Source organism: Equus quagga, chromosome 2, assembly GCF_021613505.1.
Source record: "Equus quagga isolate Etosha38 chromosome 2, UCLA_HA_Equagga_1.0, whole genome shotgun sequence".
Taxonomy (NCBI): Eukaryota; Metazoa; Chordata; class Mammalia; order Perissodactyla; family Equidae; genus Equus; species Equus quagga.
This window is the reverse complement of record NC_060268.1, coordinates 25046898-25066953: the sequence shown is the minus strand read 5'-3', so window position 1 is coordinate 25066953 and position 20056 is coordinate 25046898. Positions and strand designations below refer to the sequence as shown.

At 55.0% G+C, this 20056-nt stretch overlaps 2 protein-coding genes across 6 annotated transcripts in view; both read right to left on the bottom strand.

The window, feature by feature from the left end:
* Window positions 1-6671: 6671 nt before the first annotated feature.
* CEBPE (CCAAT enhancer binding protein epsilon) lies at window positions 6672-13516 on the bottom strand. The gene is made up of 3 exons (XM_046653465.1): window positions 13314-13516; window positions 7767-8764; window positions 6672-7152 (listed from the first exon to the last, which is right to left on the bottom strand). The coding sequence occupies exons 2-3, from the start codon at window positions 8274-8276 to the stop codon at window positions 6817-6819; spliced, it is 846 nt and encodes a 281-aa protein (XP_046509421.1). The 5' UTR covers window positions 8277-8764; window positions 13314-13516; the 3' UTR covers window positions 6672-6816.
* Window positions 13517-13530: 14 nt separating this feature from the next.
* SLC7A8 (solute carrier family 7 member 8) overlaps window positions 13531-20056 on the bottom strand; it is a 50723-nt gene continuing 44197 nt past the window's right edge. For all 5 annotated transcript variants that reach the window (XM_046653460.1, XM_046653461.1, XM_046653463.1 and 2 more), the window contains 4 exons: window positions 19624-19720; window positions 17818-17967; window positions 16114-16291; window positions 13531-15637 (listed from right to left, as the gene is read on the bottom strand). In XM_046653460.1, the coding sequence (XP_046509416.1) occupies window positions 15471-15637; window positions 16114-16291; window positions 17818-17967; window positions 19624-19720 (592 nt within the window). In that variant the 3' untranslated portion in view covers window positions 13531-15470. The remainder of the gene's footprint in view (window positions 15638-16113; window positions 16292-17817; window positions 17968-19623; window positions 19721-20056) is intronic.

Sequence of the window (20056 nt, the reverse complement as noted above, 5' to 3'; positions counted from 1 at the left end):
AGGTTATCCGCCTGTTGAGACTTTTCTTTACTCCCAAGGCAGGGTTAGTGTGCATGTCCTCTGTTCTCCAATGGCATTTCTTTCATATCTTTGAAGTAGCATTTATTATACTCTCCTGACGTTTAGTTTTGTGCTGGTTTCCCTGCTACACTGTGGGCAGGGGCTGAGTCTGTTTCATCTCTGCCTCTTTGAAGAGGTATGAAGTAGGTTCGAGGGATGATGGAGGTGGAAGATGAAAGTGAGGAGAGAGAAGGGAAGCAGGGAGAGGGGATGAGACTAACAGTCATTTTATTGGCACTTCCTTTGTGCCCAGACATTGTGCCCAGCGCTTGAGACTCCTGTGATTCTTTCGGCAACCTTAAGAGTTAGGTATTATTATTGTCTCGATTCTACAACCGAGGCACAGCAAAACTAGGCAGCGTGGGTGGGTGGTAAATGTGGGATTTGAACCCACGTAGTTAGGCTCGTGGGCACAGGCTTTAACCTACTGTGCAATGGTGCTTCTCAAGTGCATAGCTTGGAGGAGCAATAACGTTGTGATGAGAAGAACAGGATGAGGAAGATGAGGAGAGGATGAAGGCAGTGAGAGAGGGTGGGGTTAGAGAGGAGAATGGAGGTTAGAGAAGACGGGGATGGAAGTGAGAAAGAGGGTGTGGAGGCAGGAAATGAGAGGGATAAGGAGAGAGGATGTTGTGAGGAAGGAGCGGAGGTGAAAGAGAGGGCATGGGACGCGGGATGTGGAGAGAGAATGGGGCTGAGCAGAGCAGTCGTCCTAGGTGGTGTCATCACCCATACGGGTGCTCCGTCCAGCACGCTGACCTCTCAGTTCCTTCCCCCTCTCATCTCGAACATTCTTCTCCATTCCACCTTAGCAAGCCACTCCTAGGGTCATACGGGAGCCTTATCATCACCAGAAACTGCAGCACCTATGAAATAACTGAATCAAACATCCCGCTCTCTGATATGATCTCCTTTCCTTGGGGTTTGTTTGCTCAAGTCGGTTCACTGCAGCTGTTCTATAAGCTCATTGAAGAACCACTGGCCCTTCCTGTCTTTTCATCTCTCCTTATCTGCCTTAGTTTCCAGGCTCACCACTAAACCCCTCTTTTGTAAGTGCCTTCAACTCCCCTTCCCGGTCTGTCCTGCCCATCCCGCCTCCCCGGGGAAGCCCTAAGCCCAGATGAAACCAACACTTGTCTTCTTTACCCTTGCTCCCTGGCAGCTAAGGGTCACTGAAGGAAATCACCCCACAGGACAGACTGTTGTCACCCTTTGACTGTCATCATCGACTTCAGTTGGGTGCTCCCAAGTCAGAAATCTCAGCAACTAGAATTTTACAGCCTGAGGCCTCCTCCTCGGAGACTCCTGCTCGGTCACTGCAGTCACTTCTTCCACGGTGAAGATAGAAGCCAGCCTCAGCCTCAGATAGAACCGACCTATCTGCATTTGTATCTGTGTCTGCTGCCACCCCTCTCTCTCCTTAGAAGAGGAAATGTCCTCTTCCTTTGGAAGGTGGTTCCTCCTGCTGATGCTCTGGATCCCATGGTGCGAGATCTGGCCTCAGCCTCTCTCTGACCTGATCTCTCCCCCTCAGTCTAGCCCACCCCACCCCAGCCTCTGTCAGTGACTGGGAAGGACCTGCCTGGGGCCTTTGCAAACACTTCTCTCTGTGGGAACCCCTGCTTTTTGACTGACTGACTCCAACTCACCTTTTAGATCTGCTTATACATTCCTTCCTCAAAGAAGCCCTTCCCGACCCTCACATTTGAGTCAGGTACCCTGGTTACTATCTGCTGGTCACCCCTGTATTTTTGCCACACAGCACTGCCCACAATTTGGAATTATGTATTTATCTGTGGTATTATGTTTGTCTGTCCCCCGCACGAATCTGTAAGCCCCACAAGGGCAGGGACTGTCCTCCTTGTTTTCCTGTAGCTCCCATATACAAGCAAACTGTTTGGCCTGGAGTAAGTGTTATTTAAGTATTTTTTGAGCAAATGAATGAATGAATGAGTGTGGTGAGAAGGTAGAAGGGAGGTGAGGGAGGAGGAAGTGTGAGGATGGAAGATGGAAGGTGAGGAGAGTAGATGGAGAGGGAGGGGGGAGGAGGGTAATGAGATTGGTGTGAACATGAGGCTAGGGATGGAGGGGAGGAGAGAGAAGGGGAGGAGCGGGCAGCAGGGGTCTTCACTGGGCCTGAATAAGGCTTCCAGACCCTGAGTGGGCTTCCTAGGAGCTCTGTCTCCTGGCCATGCCGCTGGTGAGGCTGGAAGGCAGAGCCGGTGGGCGGGGCTAGGCTTTATCTTGGGGCACAGCCCTAACCTCAGATGGTGACAGAGCTCAGCCAGCAGGGGTTTTGCAAACCGTCCCGATTGCAGCAGCCGGCAGTCTCTCTCGGGACGGCGGGTGGGGCCCGGGCTTATCTCCCGAGGGCAGTCCTAACCTCAGATAGCGACAAGGCGGGAGCTCGCAGGCGTTTTGCAAACCGTCCCGATTGCAGCAGGGTTGGATAGCCTGGCCTGGGGTGACAGTGCTAGGTGTGGTGGGCTTGCAGAGTTTGGAGCTTCGGGGTGAAGCTTGGCTTGGGGGGACGTGTGGGATCCCTTCTATGTATGGCTCGCCTCCTCCTACCTCACATCCCTGTTTCTAAGAGAAGGGAGGCTGAACTCTGCCAGTGGGTCTCTCCCTGCCAGGAAGCTTGCCTTTTCCCAAGTGCTGGGACCCTTCCGCTGCTCCTGAGGTCAGAATGCATGGCCAGTTGCGGCCTTCTTCCTCTGAAAATACCCGCCATCTCCCCACGGGGTAGCCTCAGGGATTTCTCATGCGCCGTGAAAGTTTTTCTGCAGCCAGGCCAGGCCTGCTGATAGGAGAGCTGACAGAGACCGGCAGGGAGGCCTGCCCAGGTTGGACCATTCCCACCTTGAAGCAGCCCAGGCTGAGTCCTGAGAGGGGAGGTCTGTCTGGTGGGGGCTGAGAAGTGACTGGCCTGTCAAGGAGGAGGTGCGGGGCCCTCCGCCAGCCCTGGCTGTTGTTGCCTCAGCATCTCCTCTATGGCCCCCTCCATCCCATAGTCCCCTCACTGGCTTGGGGCAGGGTAGGGGGTGGAGGTGAAGAGGCCCCTTTCCACCCCCAAAACCCCAACCGGGATCTTGCAACACTGGGATGGGGGCCCTGGGGGCCCAGGAGTGTGGCAATCATGGGGATGGGGTGGGGAGGTGTGCACCAAGCAGGGGGAGCGGCTTTCACAAGCGGCCACCACCGCCGACTGACCTTGGCAGGCTCACCTTGGGGAGCTTCCTGCCTCTCCGTGGTGTCTCCAAACAGCCTTCCTTCTCCTCAGCTGCTTCCCTGGGGCCCGAGATCCTGTCTCTCAGCTCAGGACTCTCATCCTGCTCCCCAGTTTTGCCCTTGAAGGAAAAGTGGGCCGGAGCTAAAGCAATAGGAATGCATGTGCGTTGTTTGGACCTTGATTTGTTGGTTTTCCAAAGTGACCGTGTCCCCAGGGCTGGTGCCTGACCCCAGGCAGGGGTGGGCTCCCTCCTTCTGCCATCTCCTTTCCCTGTGGCCACTCTGCTTTGGGGCACTGGGAGGAGGGCCGGGGTGGGAAGCCTGCTCTCTCTCCTGCCCCAGCGTCTTAGGACCATCCTCCCAGTGGAAGCAACAAAAAGAGAGTCGTTTGCCACTCTGTCCTGGAGGAGAGAGGTGTTTGTCTGGCTTGTCCCTCTCCTCCTCTGTTCCTTGCAGCCAGCCTCACCTGGCTTCCTTTTTCCTGATCCCCTGGACACCTTAGGGCCTCTGCGTTTCTCTCCCCCGGCTCACCCTTCCCCCTAATTTGGCACCTCTGCCTCTTCCTTGAAATATTTTAGGTTTTGACTTAAATATCACCTCCTCAGAGAGGCCTTCCTGGACCACCCCAGCTAAAATAGCCTCCCGTCCTGCTTGTTTATTTGGTTTCCCCAATGGGCATATTCAAATGGAGTAACTGATGACTTAAATGAAAGTGACAGGGTAAAGGGAAAGTAGCAAAGAAGGGGCAGGTGGCTGTTACAGCCCCAGGCCATAGGGACAGGAATCCTGTGAGAGGGGAGTCCCTGAGGACCTGTCCAGTCCTGTCTGGGACTGGTTGGGGGATAAACACCCAGCTTCACTCCCCCGCTGCCTTTGCCTGGAACATGGCAGGCAGGACGACCAAGGGTAGAGGGGATGCGGAGGGCAGAGGAAGACCCCAGCACTCTTGCTTGTTGCCTTTTTCTTCCTACTCCTTCAGCTAAGAGCTGGGTTTGTCTCGGTCACCACAGTGTTCCCAGCAGCTCGCAAGGGCCTGGCACAGGAAAGATGCTCAACAGATAGTTGCTGAATACGTCACTTTGGCCCAAACCAGTTGAGGTTGGGTTAAAAGCCTCATCCAGAAAATGGGACATCTGGCTACCTGTCACCTCCCCAGGATGTGATCTGTCACAGAGGACTGCGGCGTGCTCACCACCCTGTGCCATGCGGGAACCAGGCATGCTCTTCTCACACGGTGGAGCCGTGACTCTTCTCCAGACCTGGAGCTGGTCACAGCCTGGAGGAGCCCACCTGGAAGTGGGGGCTGGGAGAAGACTCAGTTCAGAGCTGTGGGAAAGAAGCTTGGGTTGCTGCTGAAGCAACCCAGGTCCCATTACCCAGTACCTTGAAAATAAGTCAAGGGGCAGTGGTCTTGAGCCGAGAGGAGGAAATCCGGAGGTTGAGTCACTTACCATGTTCTGTACAAACCCCCCTTATGCAACCCATCCCCCTGGGCTGAAAGGAAGGTGCAGGATTCTCCCAGGCATCCATGGCCCGGCACCTCCCCCTTCCAAGCTCAGGCGGCCCAGGCCGGTGAGGGAATCAACCATCTAGTGAGGTTGAGATCTGTCTGCCCGAACCAGGCCTGGGGCAGGGGGATCCAGGGCATGGATGTAGGAGAGAGGACACCTGAGAGATGTGGAGGCAGAGGCAGGAAAGGACTGAGTCCTCGGGGAGGCAGACATGGTGCCCATGGATGCCGGAGATGTGGGAAGACTGTCTCTGGGGATGCGGAGATGGGAGAGGGAGAGAGATGACTGGAAGGATCCAGACCTCGGGCTCTCTCCCTCTTAGAAAGTTGTTCCTTGAGGTCTAACACTGCTTTCCCAGCACTGGCCTACAAGTCATTGGTGGCCTAGGAGAGACTCTAACTAACCTGTGTGGTGTCCCGTGTCTCTGACTGTCGAGCAATTCCTGATGACTTATTGAACGGGATTCCCCACATGCCTCCGAGCGGAGGGTGTGAGCACGAAGTGGAGACACAGGTGCTGTGTAAAGACAGCACAGGGCCTGAGTGAGCTTCAGGGAAGGAGTCTACCCGCCTGGCCCTCCAGGGCTTTATCTATAAAATGTGGCTCACACTATCTTGCTTGTCTGAGGGCAAGCCCACCAGATGATCTCTTGAGGTCTCTTCCAGCCCCTCTTGAGATCTGTGATTTTATGGAGCTAATTTGGGTCCTGCCTCTGACCAATCATGTGACTCTGTAGGAGTCCTTCCCCCTCTCTGAGGCCTCAGTTTCCTCACCTGAAAAATGAGAAGTTTAGATGAGGTCTCTGAGGTCCTTTCAGTTCTAGCAAAATGGAATGATAACAACTGCTCGCGCTTACACGGGCCAGGCCCTGTTTATCTATGAACATGGCAGCTCCGTGAGGCCGGTGCTATTCCTCCTCCTGTTTTGCAGATGAGGAAACTGAGGCACAGAGAGAAGTAACTGGCTCGAGGTCACAGAGCTTGTAGGTTGCAGAGGGAGATTCAAACCGAGGCCCTCGAGCACTGGAGTTCTGTGGGAAGGAAAACGCTTTGAACGTAGGGTTTCACTGGCACAGGTGGGTTGTCATCCTCCTCATGACCAGTTTTCTTATTTACAAACACCTCTCAAGGCCTTTCCCAACTAATTCATCCCCCAAGCACTTGGATTCTCGTGCTTTAGGGAACCCGAGCCCTGGGGGATGAGGGACAAAGATGGGAGCTGGCGGGTGGGAGCCATGGGGGCATGTCACCCTGGCAGACTGAAGCTGAGGAACTGGAGAGAAGGGATCGACACCCGGGTCAAGAGCTAAGGGCCCGTAAGTGTGGCAGAGCCATCTGGAATTTTCCCTTGATCACCTGGCGCAGGAGCTCCCAGACCTATACCTCAAGGTGAGAGAGGGCAGGGCTGGGGGTCAGCAGACCTGGGCATGAAAGATTGGCTGGTGCTGGGGTCTCCCTGAAAGCCACAGACCTGTTAGGAGAGTGTCCAGAGGCCACTCCAGGTCCTGTGGGGGGGCGGAGGTGGGGATGCCTTCAGTGTCCAGAAGGACAGAGTGGGCCGGGTGGGAGGGGGGTAGGAGAAGAGAAGAGCAGAGTGACAGACACATGATACGGCCATGTGGTGTGGTGGGGGGAGAGCTATGGGCTGCGTGTCTGCTGAATATTTGGGAATATTCACTTGGGCATGGTATCAACAAATATGTAGACCTAGCCACATGCATTCCCTGCCCTTGGAGTCCCCCGTGCCTCACAGGCAAACAGACAGACAGACAGACAGACAGACAGACACACACACACACACACACACACACACACAGGCCCAGTGTACAACCCCAGCACCCAGTCATAGTGCAATTTTATTCAGCCACGGAATCATCACTCTGGGGCCTGCCCTCCTCCCTCCACCCACTGCCGTTTGTCCATGTCCATGTCTCAGGCTTGGTCTGTGAGGGGCTCTAGGACCCAAGCAGGATGGGGGGGCCACCAGAGGGCTGGTGCCCACAGTCTGTCAGCCAGGCTCAGCTGCAGCCCCCCACGCCCTTGATGAGGTTGGCGGCCTCGGGGATCTGGCGGAAAAGGTTGCGAAGGGTGTCCAGCTCCTGAGTCAGCTGCTCCACGCGGCTGCGGAGCCGCTCGTTCTCTGCCATGTATTCCAGCACCTTCTGCTGCGTCTCCAGAATGCGCCTCTTGGCCTTGTCCCGGCTCTTGCGCACGGCGATGTTGTTGCGCTCCCGCCGCAGCCGGTACTCCAGGCTGTCCTTGTTCACTGCCTTCTTGCCCTTGTGCGAGGGGCCGGCTGGGGAGGGCGCTTTGAGGAGGGGGCTGCAGGGCGGCGCAGCAGCGGCCAAAGGGGCCTGGAGGGGAAGGCACAGAGGGAGGAGGTGAGGGCCGGCTGGCAAGCAGAGTGGAGCCAGGGCAGGAATCCCAGCAGCCAGAGCATTCTTTGGGCCTCAGAGGGATATGGGGTTCAGAGCAGCTCCTGGTTCCCAGTCAGGACAGTCATTGCCCTGCCAGATGCAGAGGGTCCTCTGCTCTGACCCAAACTCCCTATCATGTTCCCCCACTCTCTGAGGACACTTTCCTTCAATCTATCTTGCGTCTCTGGTTCTACGATCAGCAGGCATTTCCTCTTCTAGAAGCAGGCGGCAGAGAAGCAAGAGGAGGGGGCTGGTGGGCAGCAGAGAAGCTGGTAGGGGGCCAGAGGTCAGGGCAGGTCAGCTGGCCACAGGGGCTGCAGGGCACGCTGGATTCCAGCCACAGGGTGGGGTTCGGGGTGGGAGTGAATTCACAGAGAAGCAAAGAGGGTCATGGTTGGCTGGCAAGCACGGAGGGCTTCGGGGTGGGTGATTGCACAGAGCAACACCAAACACAGACCCGTTAGTGGAAGCGGGGAGCTCAGGGACCCGCCATCCACACGGGCCTCTCTCCAGCCCCTGGGTGGCAGGGAGGAGAATTGACGTGTTCTTACCTTGAGGACGCGCAGGGGCTGGCTGGGTGCTGCCAGGGCTGGCGGCAGGTGCATGGCCGTCTGCCCACAGTGTGCCACTTGGTACTGCAGAGGATTGTAGCCACTGCGGCTGGCCCCCCGGCTGCCCTCAGGCCCCCGAGGCTCCTCCTTCACGGCCACAGCCCTGGGGTCGTAGTTCCCTGGGCTGCTGTAGATGCCAGGCCCCAAGGCCTTCCTGTCAGGGCCGAAGGTATGTGGGGGGTAGGCGAAGGGCCGCGGGTCAGGCGGCAGGTAGTGGGGGAAGGCAGGGGTCCCAGATCCCTTAAGGCCTCGGGCCTCAGGTGCCGGCTTCACAGCGAAGAGGTCAGAGAGGAGCTGCTCCTCCCCAGACTCGATGTAGGCGGAGAGGTCGATGGAGGCCTCATGCTCACACATGTCCCCCAGTTCCCCGGGGCCCGCTCGGCCCCCTGAGAACTCCAGTGGCTGCTGGCCAGCCCGGGGCTCACACTCGTAGTAGGTCCCGTGGGACATGCTGGCCCGCCCCCTGGGCTCCCCGCCCCCGCCGCCCTGCTCTCGGGGCAGCCTTGGGGATGCTCGGCCTGCCCTCTCTCGATCTCCCCTGCCTTAGATCTGCCCTAGATCTGCCCTCTCGGATCTCCTCCGTCACCCACTCCTGCGTGGCCTCTCTCCTCCCTCCTCTGCTGTTTCCTTTTCCTTCCTCTGTAGTCAATGCTTCTTTTCTCTTCCCTTTTTTCTCCTCTCTCCCTGGGGTGACTCAGGGAGGGGCAGGGCACACCCCGGAGGAAGGGATGCAGACCTGAGAGCAATGGGGCCCCTAGCCTATTTAGCAGTTGGGGGGCATTCTTCGCTCAGGGTCCCAGGCAGGGTTCTGAGAAGCCCAGGAGCTGATGCTTCTGGGAATGCCTCCCCCTCCCCGTTGAGTCCAGGGGATTCCAGAGTCCTCGCTGAGGGCAACACCTCACTCTGAGTGTCCTCCTCCCTCGGAGTTCCAAAAAGTTCTGTGCAGAATGAGGTGCCAAGTCAGAATGAACAGAGAACACCCTCTTCCAGTGCCGACCCCCAGCCTGATCTGAGCTCCTCCCTTGACACGCCTCCCTCTGGGTCCCCTGCAGTGCAGGGCTCCACCTAACCCCAGGGGCAGTGAGTTCCTTTTGTAGCCCCACCTCCAAGGGCATTCTCCTGGGTGCAGGCCAGGGGTTGTTTTTTGAGGGGTTTAGGAAGTAGTGAAGGTTCTGGACCAAGCCATACAAGGGGGCCTGTACCGTGGTGCAGAGCATGCTTATTTGCTAGGGGTTTGCACAGGGTCTGTGCCATAGCCCAAACCCTCACATGTTCCCAGCCCTGGCCAGTTCTAGCAGCCTGGCACTGTCCCTGACTGCCTGGGCTTGGCTAGGGCACATAGTCAGGACTTGGGCCCTGTGCCTCGGGCCCAGGCAGCCTGCTGCCGCTGGAACTGACAGCCACACTCCTCTGGTGGCCCCAGCGCCTCTCTCTTCCAGCTGCCCTGCAGTGCCAGAGCCTCAAGCTGGCACTCTGCCCCACTCTGGTCCTGAGGCTCTGCCTGATTTCCTGTGCCCCGGGCTGCAGGGCTCGGGCACCCTGCAGCTTGGCTTGCACGGCCTTCTGCACAGCCGTTCTCTGACCTCGATGCGTGTCTCTTGGTCCACTTCCTCTTGTGAGGCTTGAGAAGGCTTCTCTTTTGTCATCACCTCTTCCTGGAGCTCTGTTTCAGGGTCTCCAGGAGAAGCGCAGGGCTTGCTCTGCACTTTGGCTCTCATGCTGGGCCCCCTCCCTCCTTCCCTTTTCTTTTGCTTCAGGGAACCCCTACTCCCTCCCATCAGAGGCACGAGCTGTGGCTCTGCTTTTACCTGTCGAGTTTCATCTACAAAAGGGACTCGAGGTCCAGTGAAAAGGAAAGGACACCTAGAAAAGTGTCACTGGCTCTTTTATCACCAGCAAATGCTGTGAGTATCCTGTGGAGGCCAGTAGGTTTTATGTCGGGCTCACCAAGGCTGGGCCCCAGTGGGGCAGATGCAGAGGGGATATGTGCGGCGTTGAACACTAAAATAAAGTCTGCAAATGTGAATGGGCCTGCCTACCAGTCAGGCAAGTCCCCCCTCTAGTTAGCATCCTCCTTCCTCCCTCCATCCCTACTCCCACACCCACCCCAGGAGCTCTCTATGCAGGGCCTGAGCTACTTCCTCTGAGAGCCCTGACCTGGCGTGGATAGATCTGCGAGGATCCCAGAGACAGATCTCAGGAACCAGATGGGGAGATTTCTGCCTTCTCCCCATTTCAAAGGACCCTGTGGCAAACAGGTACCAGAGCTGAGTTACTTGTTTGATGGCAGTGCCTTTTTTGACCACCAGGTGGCAATATTGGCCCAAAATTCAGGTAGTGAGGCGCTGCTGTGGTCAGGAATGGAGTGGACTGCAGAGGGCAGCCTCCCATAGCTCTGGCTCCGGCAAGACAGGGCTGGGCCTCTGCAAGGAGGAAGAGGAAGCATGGCCGGGATGTTACACAGAGAGTGGACAGGCTGAGAGGACTGGGGCCAGAGGCTTGTCTCAGTGAGGAGAAATTCTATCCCCTCCCCGACTTTGAAATAGCGATGATGGTTAAGGCCTGTCATTTTCTAGTGTTATGCTTTTCCAATAATTGAGACGTACACTTTTCCATGCTGACCATTTCCCTGTGAGTTAAGTTGGAAGGTAAGCAAAACAGACGGTATTTTTATTCCTGCCATATAATGGAGGAAAACAGGCTAAGAGGCCGAGCCGCTCAAGGTCATCCAAGGATGTGCTGTTGATCTTGGGGGAAAGGGCAGTGGCCTAGTTCTTGAAACCCCCAGGCAAGAAGGGATAGGGAGAGGAGGAGCTGTGTAACTCAGAGAGCCTTTTGTGCCCTCAGTCATCCACCCTGGGGCTGGGGAGACTGCGTCAACAGTGAAGGGGCGCTGGCGGAAGCAGGGAGGTGTGCAAATAGAGCGGCAGGAAATGAAAAGTCAGACGACAGCTCGACCATGGAGATAAGCGATCTCGGCCCCTCACCTCCAGGCTGGTAGCTGACGTTGCTGGCGCGCTGACATCAGCGTTTCCCAGTAACCGAGGAGTCTGGCGGCGGCCCTGTCGCTTACTAGCCCCGTGACCTTGGGCAAGTTACTTAATCTTACATGTAACATGGCAGTAGTAATGCGTACTTTGTCAGGTCGTTTAATTAAACTGTGAATAAGAGAATATACGGAAAGCAACTGGTCTCAGTAATGTTCAGTCTCCTTCCGCCCTTCCTCTGACTGCCCATTGCAGTTTATGTGTCTCCTAAGCAGGTACACTCTGCAGTCTCCTCTGAGGCCTCAATTTGACAAGCATTTTTTTTTTTTTTTGAGGAAGATTAGCCCTGAGCTCATATACCCTGCCAGTCCTCCTCGTTTTGCTGAGGAAGAGTGGTCCTGAGCTAACATTCGTGCCCATCTTCCTCCCTTTTACATGTGGGACATCTGCCTCAGCATGGCTTGATGAGCAGTGCGTAGCTTGACACAGGGTGGAACCTGTGGGCCCCCCCACCCCTTGGCCGCCGTGGAAGCGGAGCACACAAACTTAACCACTACGCCACAGGCTGGCCCCTGCCAAGCATTTCTGGGCACGTAGGTACCAGGCCTGCACAGACTCTGGGGATCCGGCAGGTTCAGACCAGCCGGACTAGGCAGTCAGTGATGCCACGAAGTGCACACGTGTATACCACAGGCAGGCTTGCCGTCTTTTCCATGCAGATGACTTGCTCCTTGAAGGTAGGGTCAGATACATCATTTGGACCTCTTCAGCCATTGTCACCATATTGCCTGAATTAAAATGAAGGACAGGCAGGGGGCTGGCCTGGTGGCTCAGCGGTTAAGTTTGCACGTTCCTTTTCAGCTGCCTGGGGTTCGCCGGTTGGGCTCCCGGTGCGGACATGGATGGTACTGCTTGGCAAGCCATGCTGTGGCAGGCATCCCACATATAAAGTGGAGGAAGATGAGCACGGATGTTAGCTCAGGGCCAGTCTTCCTCAGCAAAAGGAGGAGGATTGGCAGCAGATGTTAGCTCAGGGCTAATCTTCCTCAAAAAAATAAACAAATAAATAAGGCCAGGTGGCATGACATGAATGAATATTCTTATGGAGACAATGGAACAGAATATTTGAAGCCTGTGTGGATATGGAAAATTCAGGGATAAGTTCGCTATTCCTACAGCATACCACAAAACCCTTGGACGCATGGTTATAAAAAGATTTGTTGTGTGACTATATTAATAAATGAATGCTTAAGCAGCTATGATATCAGTGACGTCCAAAAGGCTCCCAAATTCCCCGAGGTCTAAGCATGTGAATTCCTAGTGTTAAAGTGACTGACAGGGTGAAGTCAGGGTAAAGGCCCAGGTTAAAAATAAATGCATGTTGCCCAGGAAGAAACCCACATTTGCCCGTTTGACCAGGTTGAAAAGATCAGCAAGTGTCACCTTACAGAGAGAGGGAGGGGCGCCAGGGACAGGTGTCTCCAAGGAGTGAGAGGGGATTGGGGCGGGAGGGCTGGACTTGCCAGAATGGGGCCTCATCGACCAGACCTGGGGCAGCCCAGGGACAGGAAAGTGTGTGTAGGGAAGAGGGGTCCCAAAGGGTGGATGTTGGGGAGAGGAGGGCCTCTTGCACAGGACTGGCTCCGCCCAGTTCTGCCCTTGCTCTTTTTGGACTGGGAGATTGAGGAACGCTTTGAGATTAGGTTCAACTCTGTTTTTCCTCTCTAAAAGTGCTAAATAGACGAAGTGACTTGCCCAAGGACACACAGCTGTTCAGTGGCCGACCTGGGACTCAGAGTCAAGTATCTGTGCCCCTGTGAATGGCTAGCCTCCAGCCTCAGTCTAGAAGAACGCCAGCCACAAAGCAGGAAGGTTGGGGCCAGGCCAGGCCAGGAGTGGAAGCGTCTTGCCTGCCTGTGTCCTCACGGTGTCCCAGTCGGTGGAGGGTGATGTCTTAACACCCCTCCTGCCACGTCTGTCAGCAGTGCTGGCTCTGGACTGATGCCGTCCCAGGACAGGCAGCCTGCAGAGAGGGCTGCCCACCAAGGAGGTACTCCAAGCAAGGCCTGGGGCTAATCCCTTCCACTTCCTCCAGCGATTATCCCAAAGCACCAGGTGGGACTTGTCCCCACCTTAACTACTTCCTCCCTTGTCGTCCTAGTCTTGCACCTAAGGATCTTCCTCTGGAAGGCTCTGCACCGCCCACCTCACCTCCCAGGCCCTCCCATCAAGCCCTGTGGACCCAGTTGGGCGCTCTCCTAAGAGCCCTCAGCGTCTTTCCACAGGCTCAGCCCCTCCCTTCCTTTCCCATTCAGCTCCGCGGTCCTGGCACCAGAAACCTTTGCTGACGGGCCTTGGGGGACCACCTCTGCCTTCACTTCCCTCCACTCAGCCTGGTGCTGCCCCCTTGTCGCCCCCGGTCCCACTGTGGGAAGGGACGAGTTTCTGCCTCCCAGCTAGTCTGCGGGCTCTCAGCACAGTGCACAGAGCGGGAACTTACTTTGTGACTTCACAGAAGAAATGGAAGTTTTTGGTTCAAAACAAGAGGTAGCTGTTTGAAGTGCTGTCACTGGGTCCCTGGGGCAGAGGGAGGGCCCTGAGGAATGCCATCCTGGAAGGAACCTGGGAACCAAAGTCCTCCTGAGGGAGACAGGAAATGCGCAGCGACTCTGTCTCAGAGGGTCATTGAATTATCAACACCAACTTTATTTCCATTTTAAATTTTATTACATTAAAAGAAAAAAACAAAAACCCTCCAAAAAACAAACCAAAAAATCCCTCTAAAACTGAAACCAACTCAAAGACAGATTATTATCCATGTAGAACCCCCCCCCCGCCGCAAAACAAACTTACATTAAAAAATCCAAAAGAAATAGAAATGCCAGCTTCAAAAATATTTATCCAAAAAGTAAGGCATTCACTTTACAAAAAAACAATAATGGAAGGAAGGGAGGAAGTTGGAGGAATGAGATGAGGGAACAAGAGGATGGTCCCCTGACCCTCCAGGGGCCAGCCCCAGCCTGCCTGGAGTCCACTCTGAAGGGACCTTAACATGGACCAGACCTGGCATCTCACCAGCGCGCGGGGTCAGCATTGGGGCGGGAAGCTGGGAGGCCTGAGCAGGCCAGGAGGGCTCCCTGGTATTCCGGTTTAAGCAGACAGGATGATAGCTTTGGGATAAAAGGATCTTAGTCCATAGCACAGCAGGTGTGGCTGGGGGGATGGGGGGACGGGGGCGGGTGTGCTGCAAGGCCTAGGGCAAACTGTGGCACCCTCCTTTGGAGCACAGGGAAAGGCGGCCTGTGCCTGCAGGAGGGTGAGGTGTCCACATGGAGAACGACCAAGAACTCCCAAAGTGGGTGCCTTCTGCTCCTGCCCTGGAGGCTATCTGAAGACAGGACAGTGGTGGGGCCAGAAGGAGGAAGGGGTTATCTGAGCAGGTGGTGGTGGTGGGGAGGAACTGGCCTTCAGAATACACTTTCTCCCCAAACAGTCTGAGGTTACGGGATGGGCACCTCGGGGAGGCGGGAAAGCTCCCTCCCAGGAAGGTCCTGAGGGTTAGAAATAAGGGAGTATTTTTAGGTCCAGTTCTTGGATGGGAGGCGACTTAAGGCGGATTTGGCTCCAGTTTCAGGCCTGAAGGGCTGGGGAGCCTTCACACAGGGTGGTGGGTCCAGAGCTAAGGTCCAGAGAGGAGGTAATAAAGGGCGGGAGGGGGCTGGCGGCAGTGCTGCTGCGTGGGGTGGGAGGGCTTAGCTGCAGAGAGGACAGGGGGACCGGCTCCTTCCCATGGGGGTGTGGAGGGAGGGGGAGCTGAGCTGCTTTGTCATTAGGAGAGAAATGTCCACTACATAGAAAATAAGAAGCTGGCTTCAGAAAGCTTTGGCACCGAGTTGGGGGCAGGATGCAGGAGGCAGGGGCAGGGCTGGGTTTCTGCAATCTGAGCCTTTCCCCATGGATGGGATCTTCCACAGGCCTGGCTTGGGGGTAGCAGAGAGGGCAGTTCCCCTGCTGTTGGTCCTTGGCTCACTGGAGGGTGACCTCCTGACAGGAACCTTACTCTGAACAGGCAGCCCAGGCTGGGGTGGGTGGAGGTATGGCGGGGTGGGGTGGGGAAGATGCAGAGGGAAGTATCGCTTCTAATTTCTTGGGCCTCTAGGGAAGGGAGGGGGATTTGGGTCTCTCTAGCTGACCTATAATGGTGACAGATTTGCTCAAGTCCGTCCCTCCGTCCCTCCATAACCGACTCACTGTTGCTGCCATTCCTCTTGGAGCTGAGGCTCCCTTGGGCTCAGGATTGGGGAGGGAAGGCAGTACTGCACTCAGGTTCCAAAGGAGGCAACTGAAGGTGTGGGCCTAGGGGAGGGCCTGTAGGGGGCGCCCCTGCAGCTCCACTCTCCTCTAAAGCTCCAGCATGGGCAGCCCTTTGGACACAGGCCCTGGGGGCGAGAGGCTGGTTCTTTGGGTACAAATGTCAGTGTCTTCGTTTATAGTTTCTCACCACTCACACCCAGGTCCTGCCCCTGCTTGACAGAAGCAGAGGGGGTGTGTGTGTGTGTGTGTGTGTGTGTGTGTGTGTAGGGAGGACACAGGCAGGGAAAGAGGGCAGAAAGGGGGATGAAGGAAGGAGGAGGCAGCTGAGAGGGCTTGGTGGTCCTCAGGGCTGGGGCTGCTCCACTGAGTCCTTGTCCTTAGAGAGAGTGTCTTGGTAGATGGGCTGCCGCTGCTCCTCCACATCCTCATTTATCTCCTTTGTCCCCGAGGTCCCCTCCGCCTCGGGGTACACAACCACACACAGCTTCTGGCTCACCAGGGTTAGCAACTCTGTGGAAGGAGGTGACACAGAAACTCGGTCAGTGCTGAGCATCCCACCAACCTGGCTGACCAGGCCATGGCCCTTCCCAGCTCTCCTGCCTTTAGGAGACTCCTTTTCCAGGAGAAGCCACCTCCCCTGCCTCCTGTGTCTCTGGGCCTGTTTGCTGGCTGCCCCTTCTCATCAAGGCCCCAGTCTTCCACCTTCCCCGCACACACTGAGCACCAATTCCAGGGTCTCCCCTGGTCTCCACCCAGCTTAGGCAGCTCCTGCAGGATGGCTCTCAAGTTGCCTGTGCTTACAGGTCTAAGGTCTGTGTGGAATGACAGCTCTTCTCTCCTCAGAGGTCTCTGGGAAGGCACCTGCCCCCGACTCCTTCAGAGCTCTGTGGACCAGCCTAGGCCTCCTGATCCTGGTGGGCTCAGGACTGCTGACCACTGTATCCCAGACCAGGAGGCCCTCCAGCCACCCAGAGCCTTCGACTCACCAATGAAGTCATTGAAACACTTGGGCTTGTGTTGCCAGTAAACACCCAGGAAATAGACTGGCACTCCTGTCAGCATGATGGCCAGGCCAATGCCACACACCACGGGCTCCGACCACAGGCTGAAGACCAGCAGGAAGGCCCAGAACAGCAAGTAGATGATGGGGAACAGTAGGTTGATCTGTGGAGCAGAGGCACTGTTAGCTGTGTGGACCCCTCGGCCCCCAGGATCAGGGCATCCTTCATCTTCTTCACCCCCAGGGAAGCATATTTGAGGGCAAAGGCTGGCCTTCCCTCAGCTCTGTGGCTCTCACATTCCGAGCCCTGATGGGGGTAAGGCTGTATCAACAAATGTTGGTGAATTTGGGCAATGGGACCAGAAGAGGAGGGGTTAACCTCATCGCCCATCTCCTCCCTCCCGGGCGAGATCAAACAAGGCCTCGTCATCCACGCCATGTGCCTGCGACAGCCAGAGAAGCCCGTGGGGCTTCATCAGCTTGCCAGTATATTGGTAGGGGTGGAGGAGAGGTGGAGAAATGAGTGAGGGGCACTAAGGAAAGGACCTGGGTCGGTCAGGCTCCCCGCCCCTCACCCACCTTTAGGCGGAGCCTTCAGGGCACAACGTGACAAATATCCATTCCTCTCACTCAGTTTGTTTCTCTTAAGCAATTTAAGAAGATAAATCTGCCAAGACCAGGAGAATCAGGAAGCCTGGCACAGAATAAGGCAGCCCAGGGCCTTGACTTTACTTCAGAAGGAAGCATCAGCACTATGGGCTTCATCCCTTCTTGTTGACCACAGCGGGGAGTTCTCAGCAGAGAACTCAAGGCTCTCTATTCAGCTGCCTTTCTCCTCCTCGTCTTCTCCTCTCAGAGGATGTGCATGTGATGGGGAGATGGGGTTATTCTACCACCTCTTTCCCTCAGCAGGCTTTCTAAGAGTGGTAGGAAAGTGGCATTGGAAAACAGATTTGGAGAGCCCTTGATTCTTCAGCTGGAAGAATCTTCTAGAAGTATCTAGTCTCCCTCTGTTTCCAGAATAGGATTATTCAAACAGCTCAGAGCTATACTCTAGTCTTCTAATTTGCAGAATGCATAGTACTCTAGCATAGTTCGTTCTGAGCAATCCCACCCATTCCCATCACAAAGTTATTTCTTATAGCAATCAATAAGTTCACTGGGCACTCTCTATGTGCAGGGCCATAATAGTTTAAAAAGGTGGCTCATGGAGGGCTGGAGTGGACTGGAAGCTTCAAGGAAGAGGAGATGCTTGAGGCCCATGTGGAAAAGGGCTATCATGTGGATAGGTAGATGGGAGGAGGAAACTCATTCTGGGATGGAGACACAGCACAATGAACCCAGGTCCCTGAGGGACAGGAAGGAGACCGGCCAAACTAGAGGGTCCAGGGAAATGCTGGAGAGATAAGGGAGCTGGAGTTTAAGACAGAGTCTTAGGAAACAAAGGAATGATGTGATGAAAATATCATTTAATCTAATTTATTCCTCTAGCTGCAATTTACTCTGGTCCCATCCCCAGTGGAGACTGGAAGTGGCCGCCCCATTCACACATGGCCCTTGCTGCCCAAAGGGTCTGCTACCATCATACAGATGATGACCTCTGGCCAGCAGCTGAGAACGAGGTGGATTAAAAATCTGATCTGCGCCTAGAAGCAGTAGAGGAAGGGAACCCCAAGGGAGGTGCTCAAACCTTGATGGGACGGGGCATGTTGGGCTTCTTCCAGCGAAGAACTATCTGTCCAGCAACTGTGACCCCGTAGAAGAGGTAGTTGATGAAGCCCACGTAGTTGATGAGTGTGTACATGTCGCTGGTGACCAGCATCAGCAGGGTGGAGATGCACTGAGGGGAGGGGAGACGCTCATCAGTGATCAGAAAGGTATTGAGAGACTGGCGGGGCTGTTTGCAGGCCAGGGAGCTGCTCCCCGGCCTCAGGCCCAGGACGCTGTTTTATAATGGCTGTCTCAAAGTGGAGACTCTGCAGCCTCCCCTAGTAACCCAGGCCGTTGCGAACACCTTCATTACCAGGAAGTTTTTCTTATTGCAGGGGTGATAATCAAAATACTTAACCACCGGTATGGCATGGGCACTAGCCAGTCAGAACAGATACTGGCCGTAAACTACTGGATTAGTCACAATGGCGGCACCTGGCTCTATGTCCGCCCCAGTCTCGTTTGTATTTCTCCCTTGATTGTAGCTCAAGCTAATTTCATTTATTATCCCTTAGGGAAGATTATTAACTGTAGATTAAGGCTTTATTCTTGCCCTCATCCTCTCTCCTGGCTGAGTCATCTAATTTATTTTTCCTCCTTCCTTTTCTTTCTTTCTGTTTTTTAAAAAATATCATTAACAGTTGTATAGCACTTAGTAGGTGCCGGGCCCTATTCTTAGCATTCTACAAATATTAACTCATTTAACCCTCATAACGCCCCTGTGACGTTTTCTTGATAGGGTCCACTTTCCAACTTCAAAATCATCTCAGTGGCTCTCTCGGAACCATGTTCTTCCTCTGCTAATTTGTTAGGGCCGATAGAAGTTTCAGTTCTCCTGTGAGATCTGATGTGAAAACAATCCAGGAGATTTTAAGGGATGAATAAGCCAGATTCTTACTGTACTTGCCTTGCAGTCATAGTACCGCAAATGGCTCAAGCTAAGAAGTAGTTTGTGGTCCACTAGGAGTACTGAGTCTTCTTCAGTCGCCTTCACAACAAACCAAGCAGGATGACCTTCATCCTCTATCTGAATGTTCTGAAATTCCCCAGTGTTGTATAATGAATGCCATTGACTCCCAAGAGCTCTACCATCCTGGGCTGACTGCTTCTCCAGTGGACCAAAGTCATTGTCAATGTTTTGTTCAGGATCCAGAAGGAAAAGAAAATAACTCAAAAGACTCAATGGGGACAAGTCTTTGCTGCTGCTTTTTGCCTTCTCTAAATGATTCTACTCCAGGGTCATTCTACCTCCATCTCAAGTTTCCTTTTCTCCATTTTCAGTTTACCAGTCTTCCTTTATGATTTTCCTTATTTGGTGTGCCCTTCACACTGAATTTGTTCAGTGTTGTTTCCCAGGAGATGGGCAGAGCCTGCTGGAGCAAGAAGATGGCTGGGGAGGGGTTGGGGTGTGCAGTGATTATCCAGGAGCAGGGGCCTAACGTTGCAACCCTGGGGCAACAGATGCAGGGGAGCCGAGAGAGGAGAAGTTCTTTGTGAGGTTGTAGAACCTTGAGGCAGCCACCATGGTCTGACCCAAAAGGATGGGAGAATGGAAATGAGCCAGCCTGAGAGCCTTAAGGTATTTCAGGACTTGGAGTCTCCCCTTGCCATATCTCTTGACATTAATAAAACCATGTTCACCATTTGCCAGATTATCTAAGACCCAGTGAAATCTAGGAGCAGAGCAGAGGGTGACAGGGGCACGTGTGGAAGTGTGAACTCCCAGCTCAGAGCAAGCACCAAAAGGGAGGGTGTGTGCAGGGCTGGCAGAGGGAGGGGCCCTTACTGTGAAGAGCAAGGCTGGGATTGGGGTGCAACGCTTCACGTGGATCATGGCCAACACGCTGGGGAGGTGGCCCTCCCTGGCTCCAGCAAAGAACAGCCTGGCAGAGAGAAAAGCAGGTCAGCCTGGGATAGCCCACTGGCCACCCAAGGAAGCTCCCTCCCAGCCCAGGCTCCCTCTTCCATGCCCACACAGGAGCATCCTTCCTCCAACAAGACACCTGCCTTCTGGTGCACCACTTCCAGCCCCCTAGTCACAGGACCCACGTTCACAAGTGCAAGGTGCAGGCAGACCAGAGGCAGCCAGTGGATGAGTGGATAGATCCTGCATTCGAGGAGACCCTGAGTGTGGTCTGGGTGGCTTGGGGTTACTGATGATTGTGCCGTCACTCTGTGGGTCTCTTGCAATGCCTAGAATGCGGCAGAAGCAGCCCCTC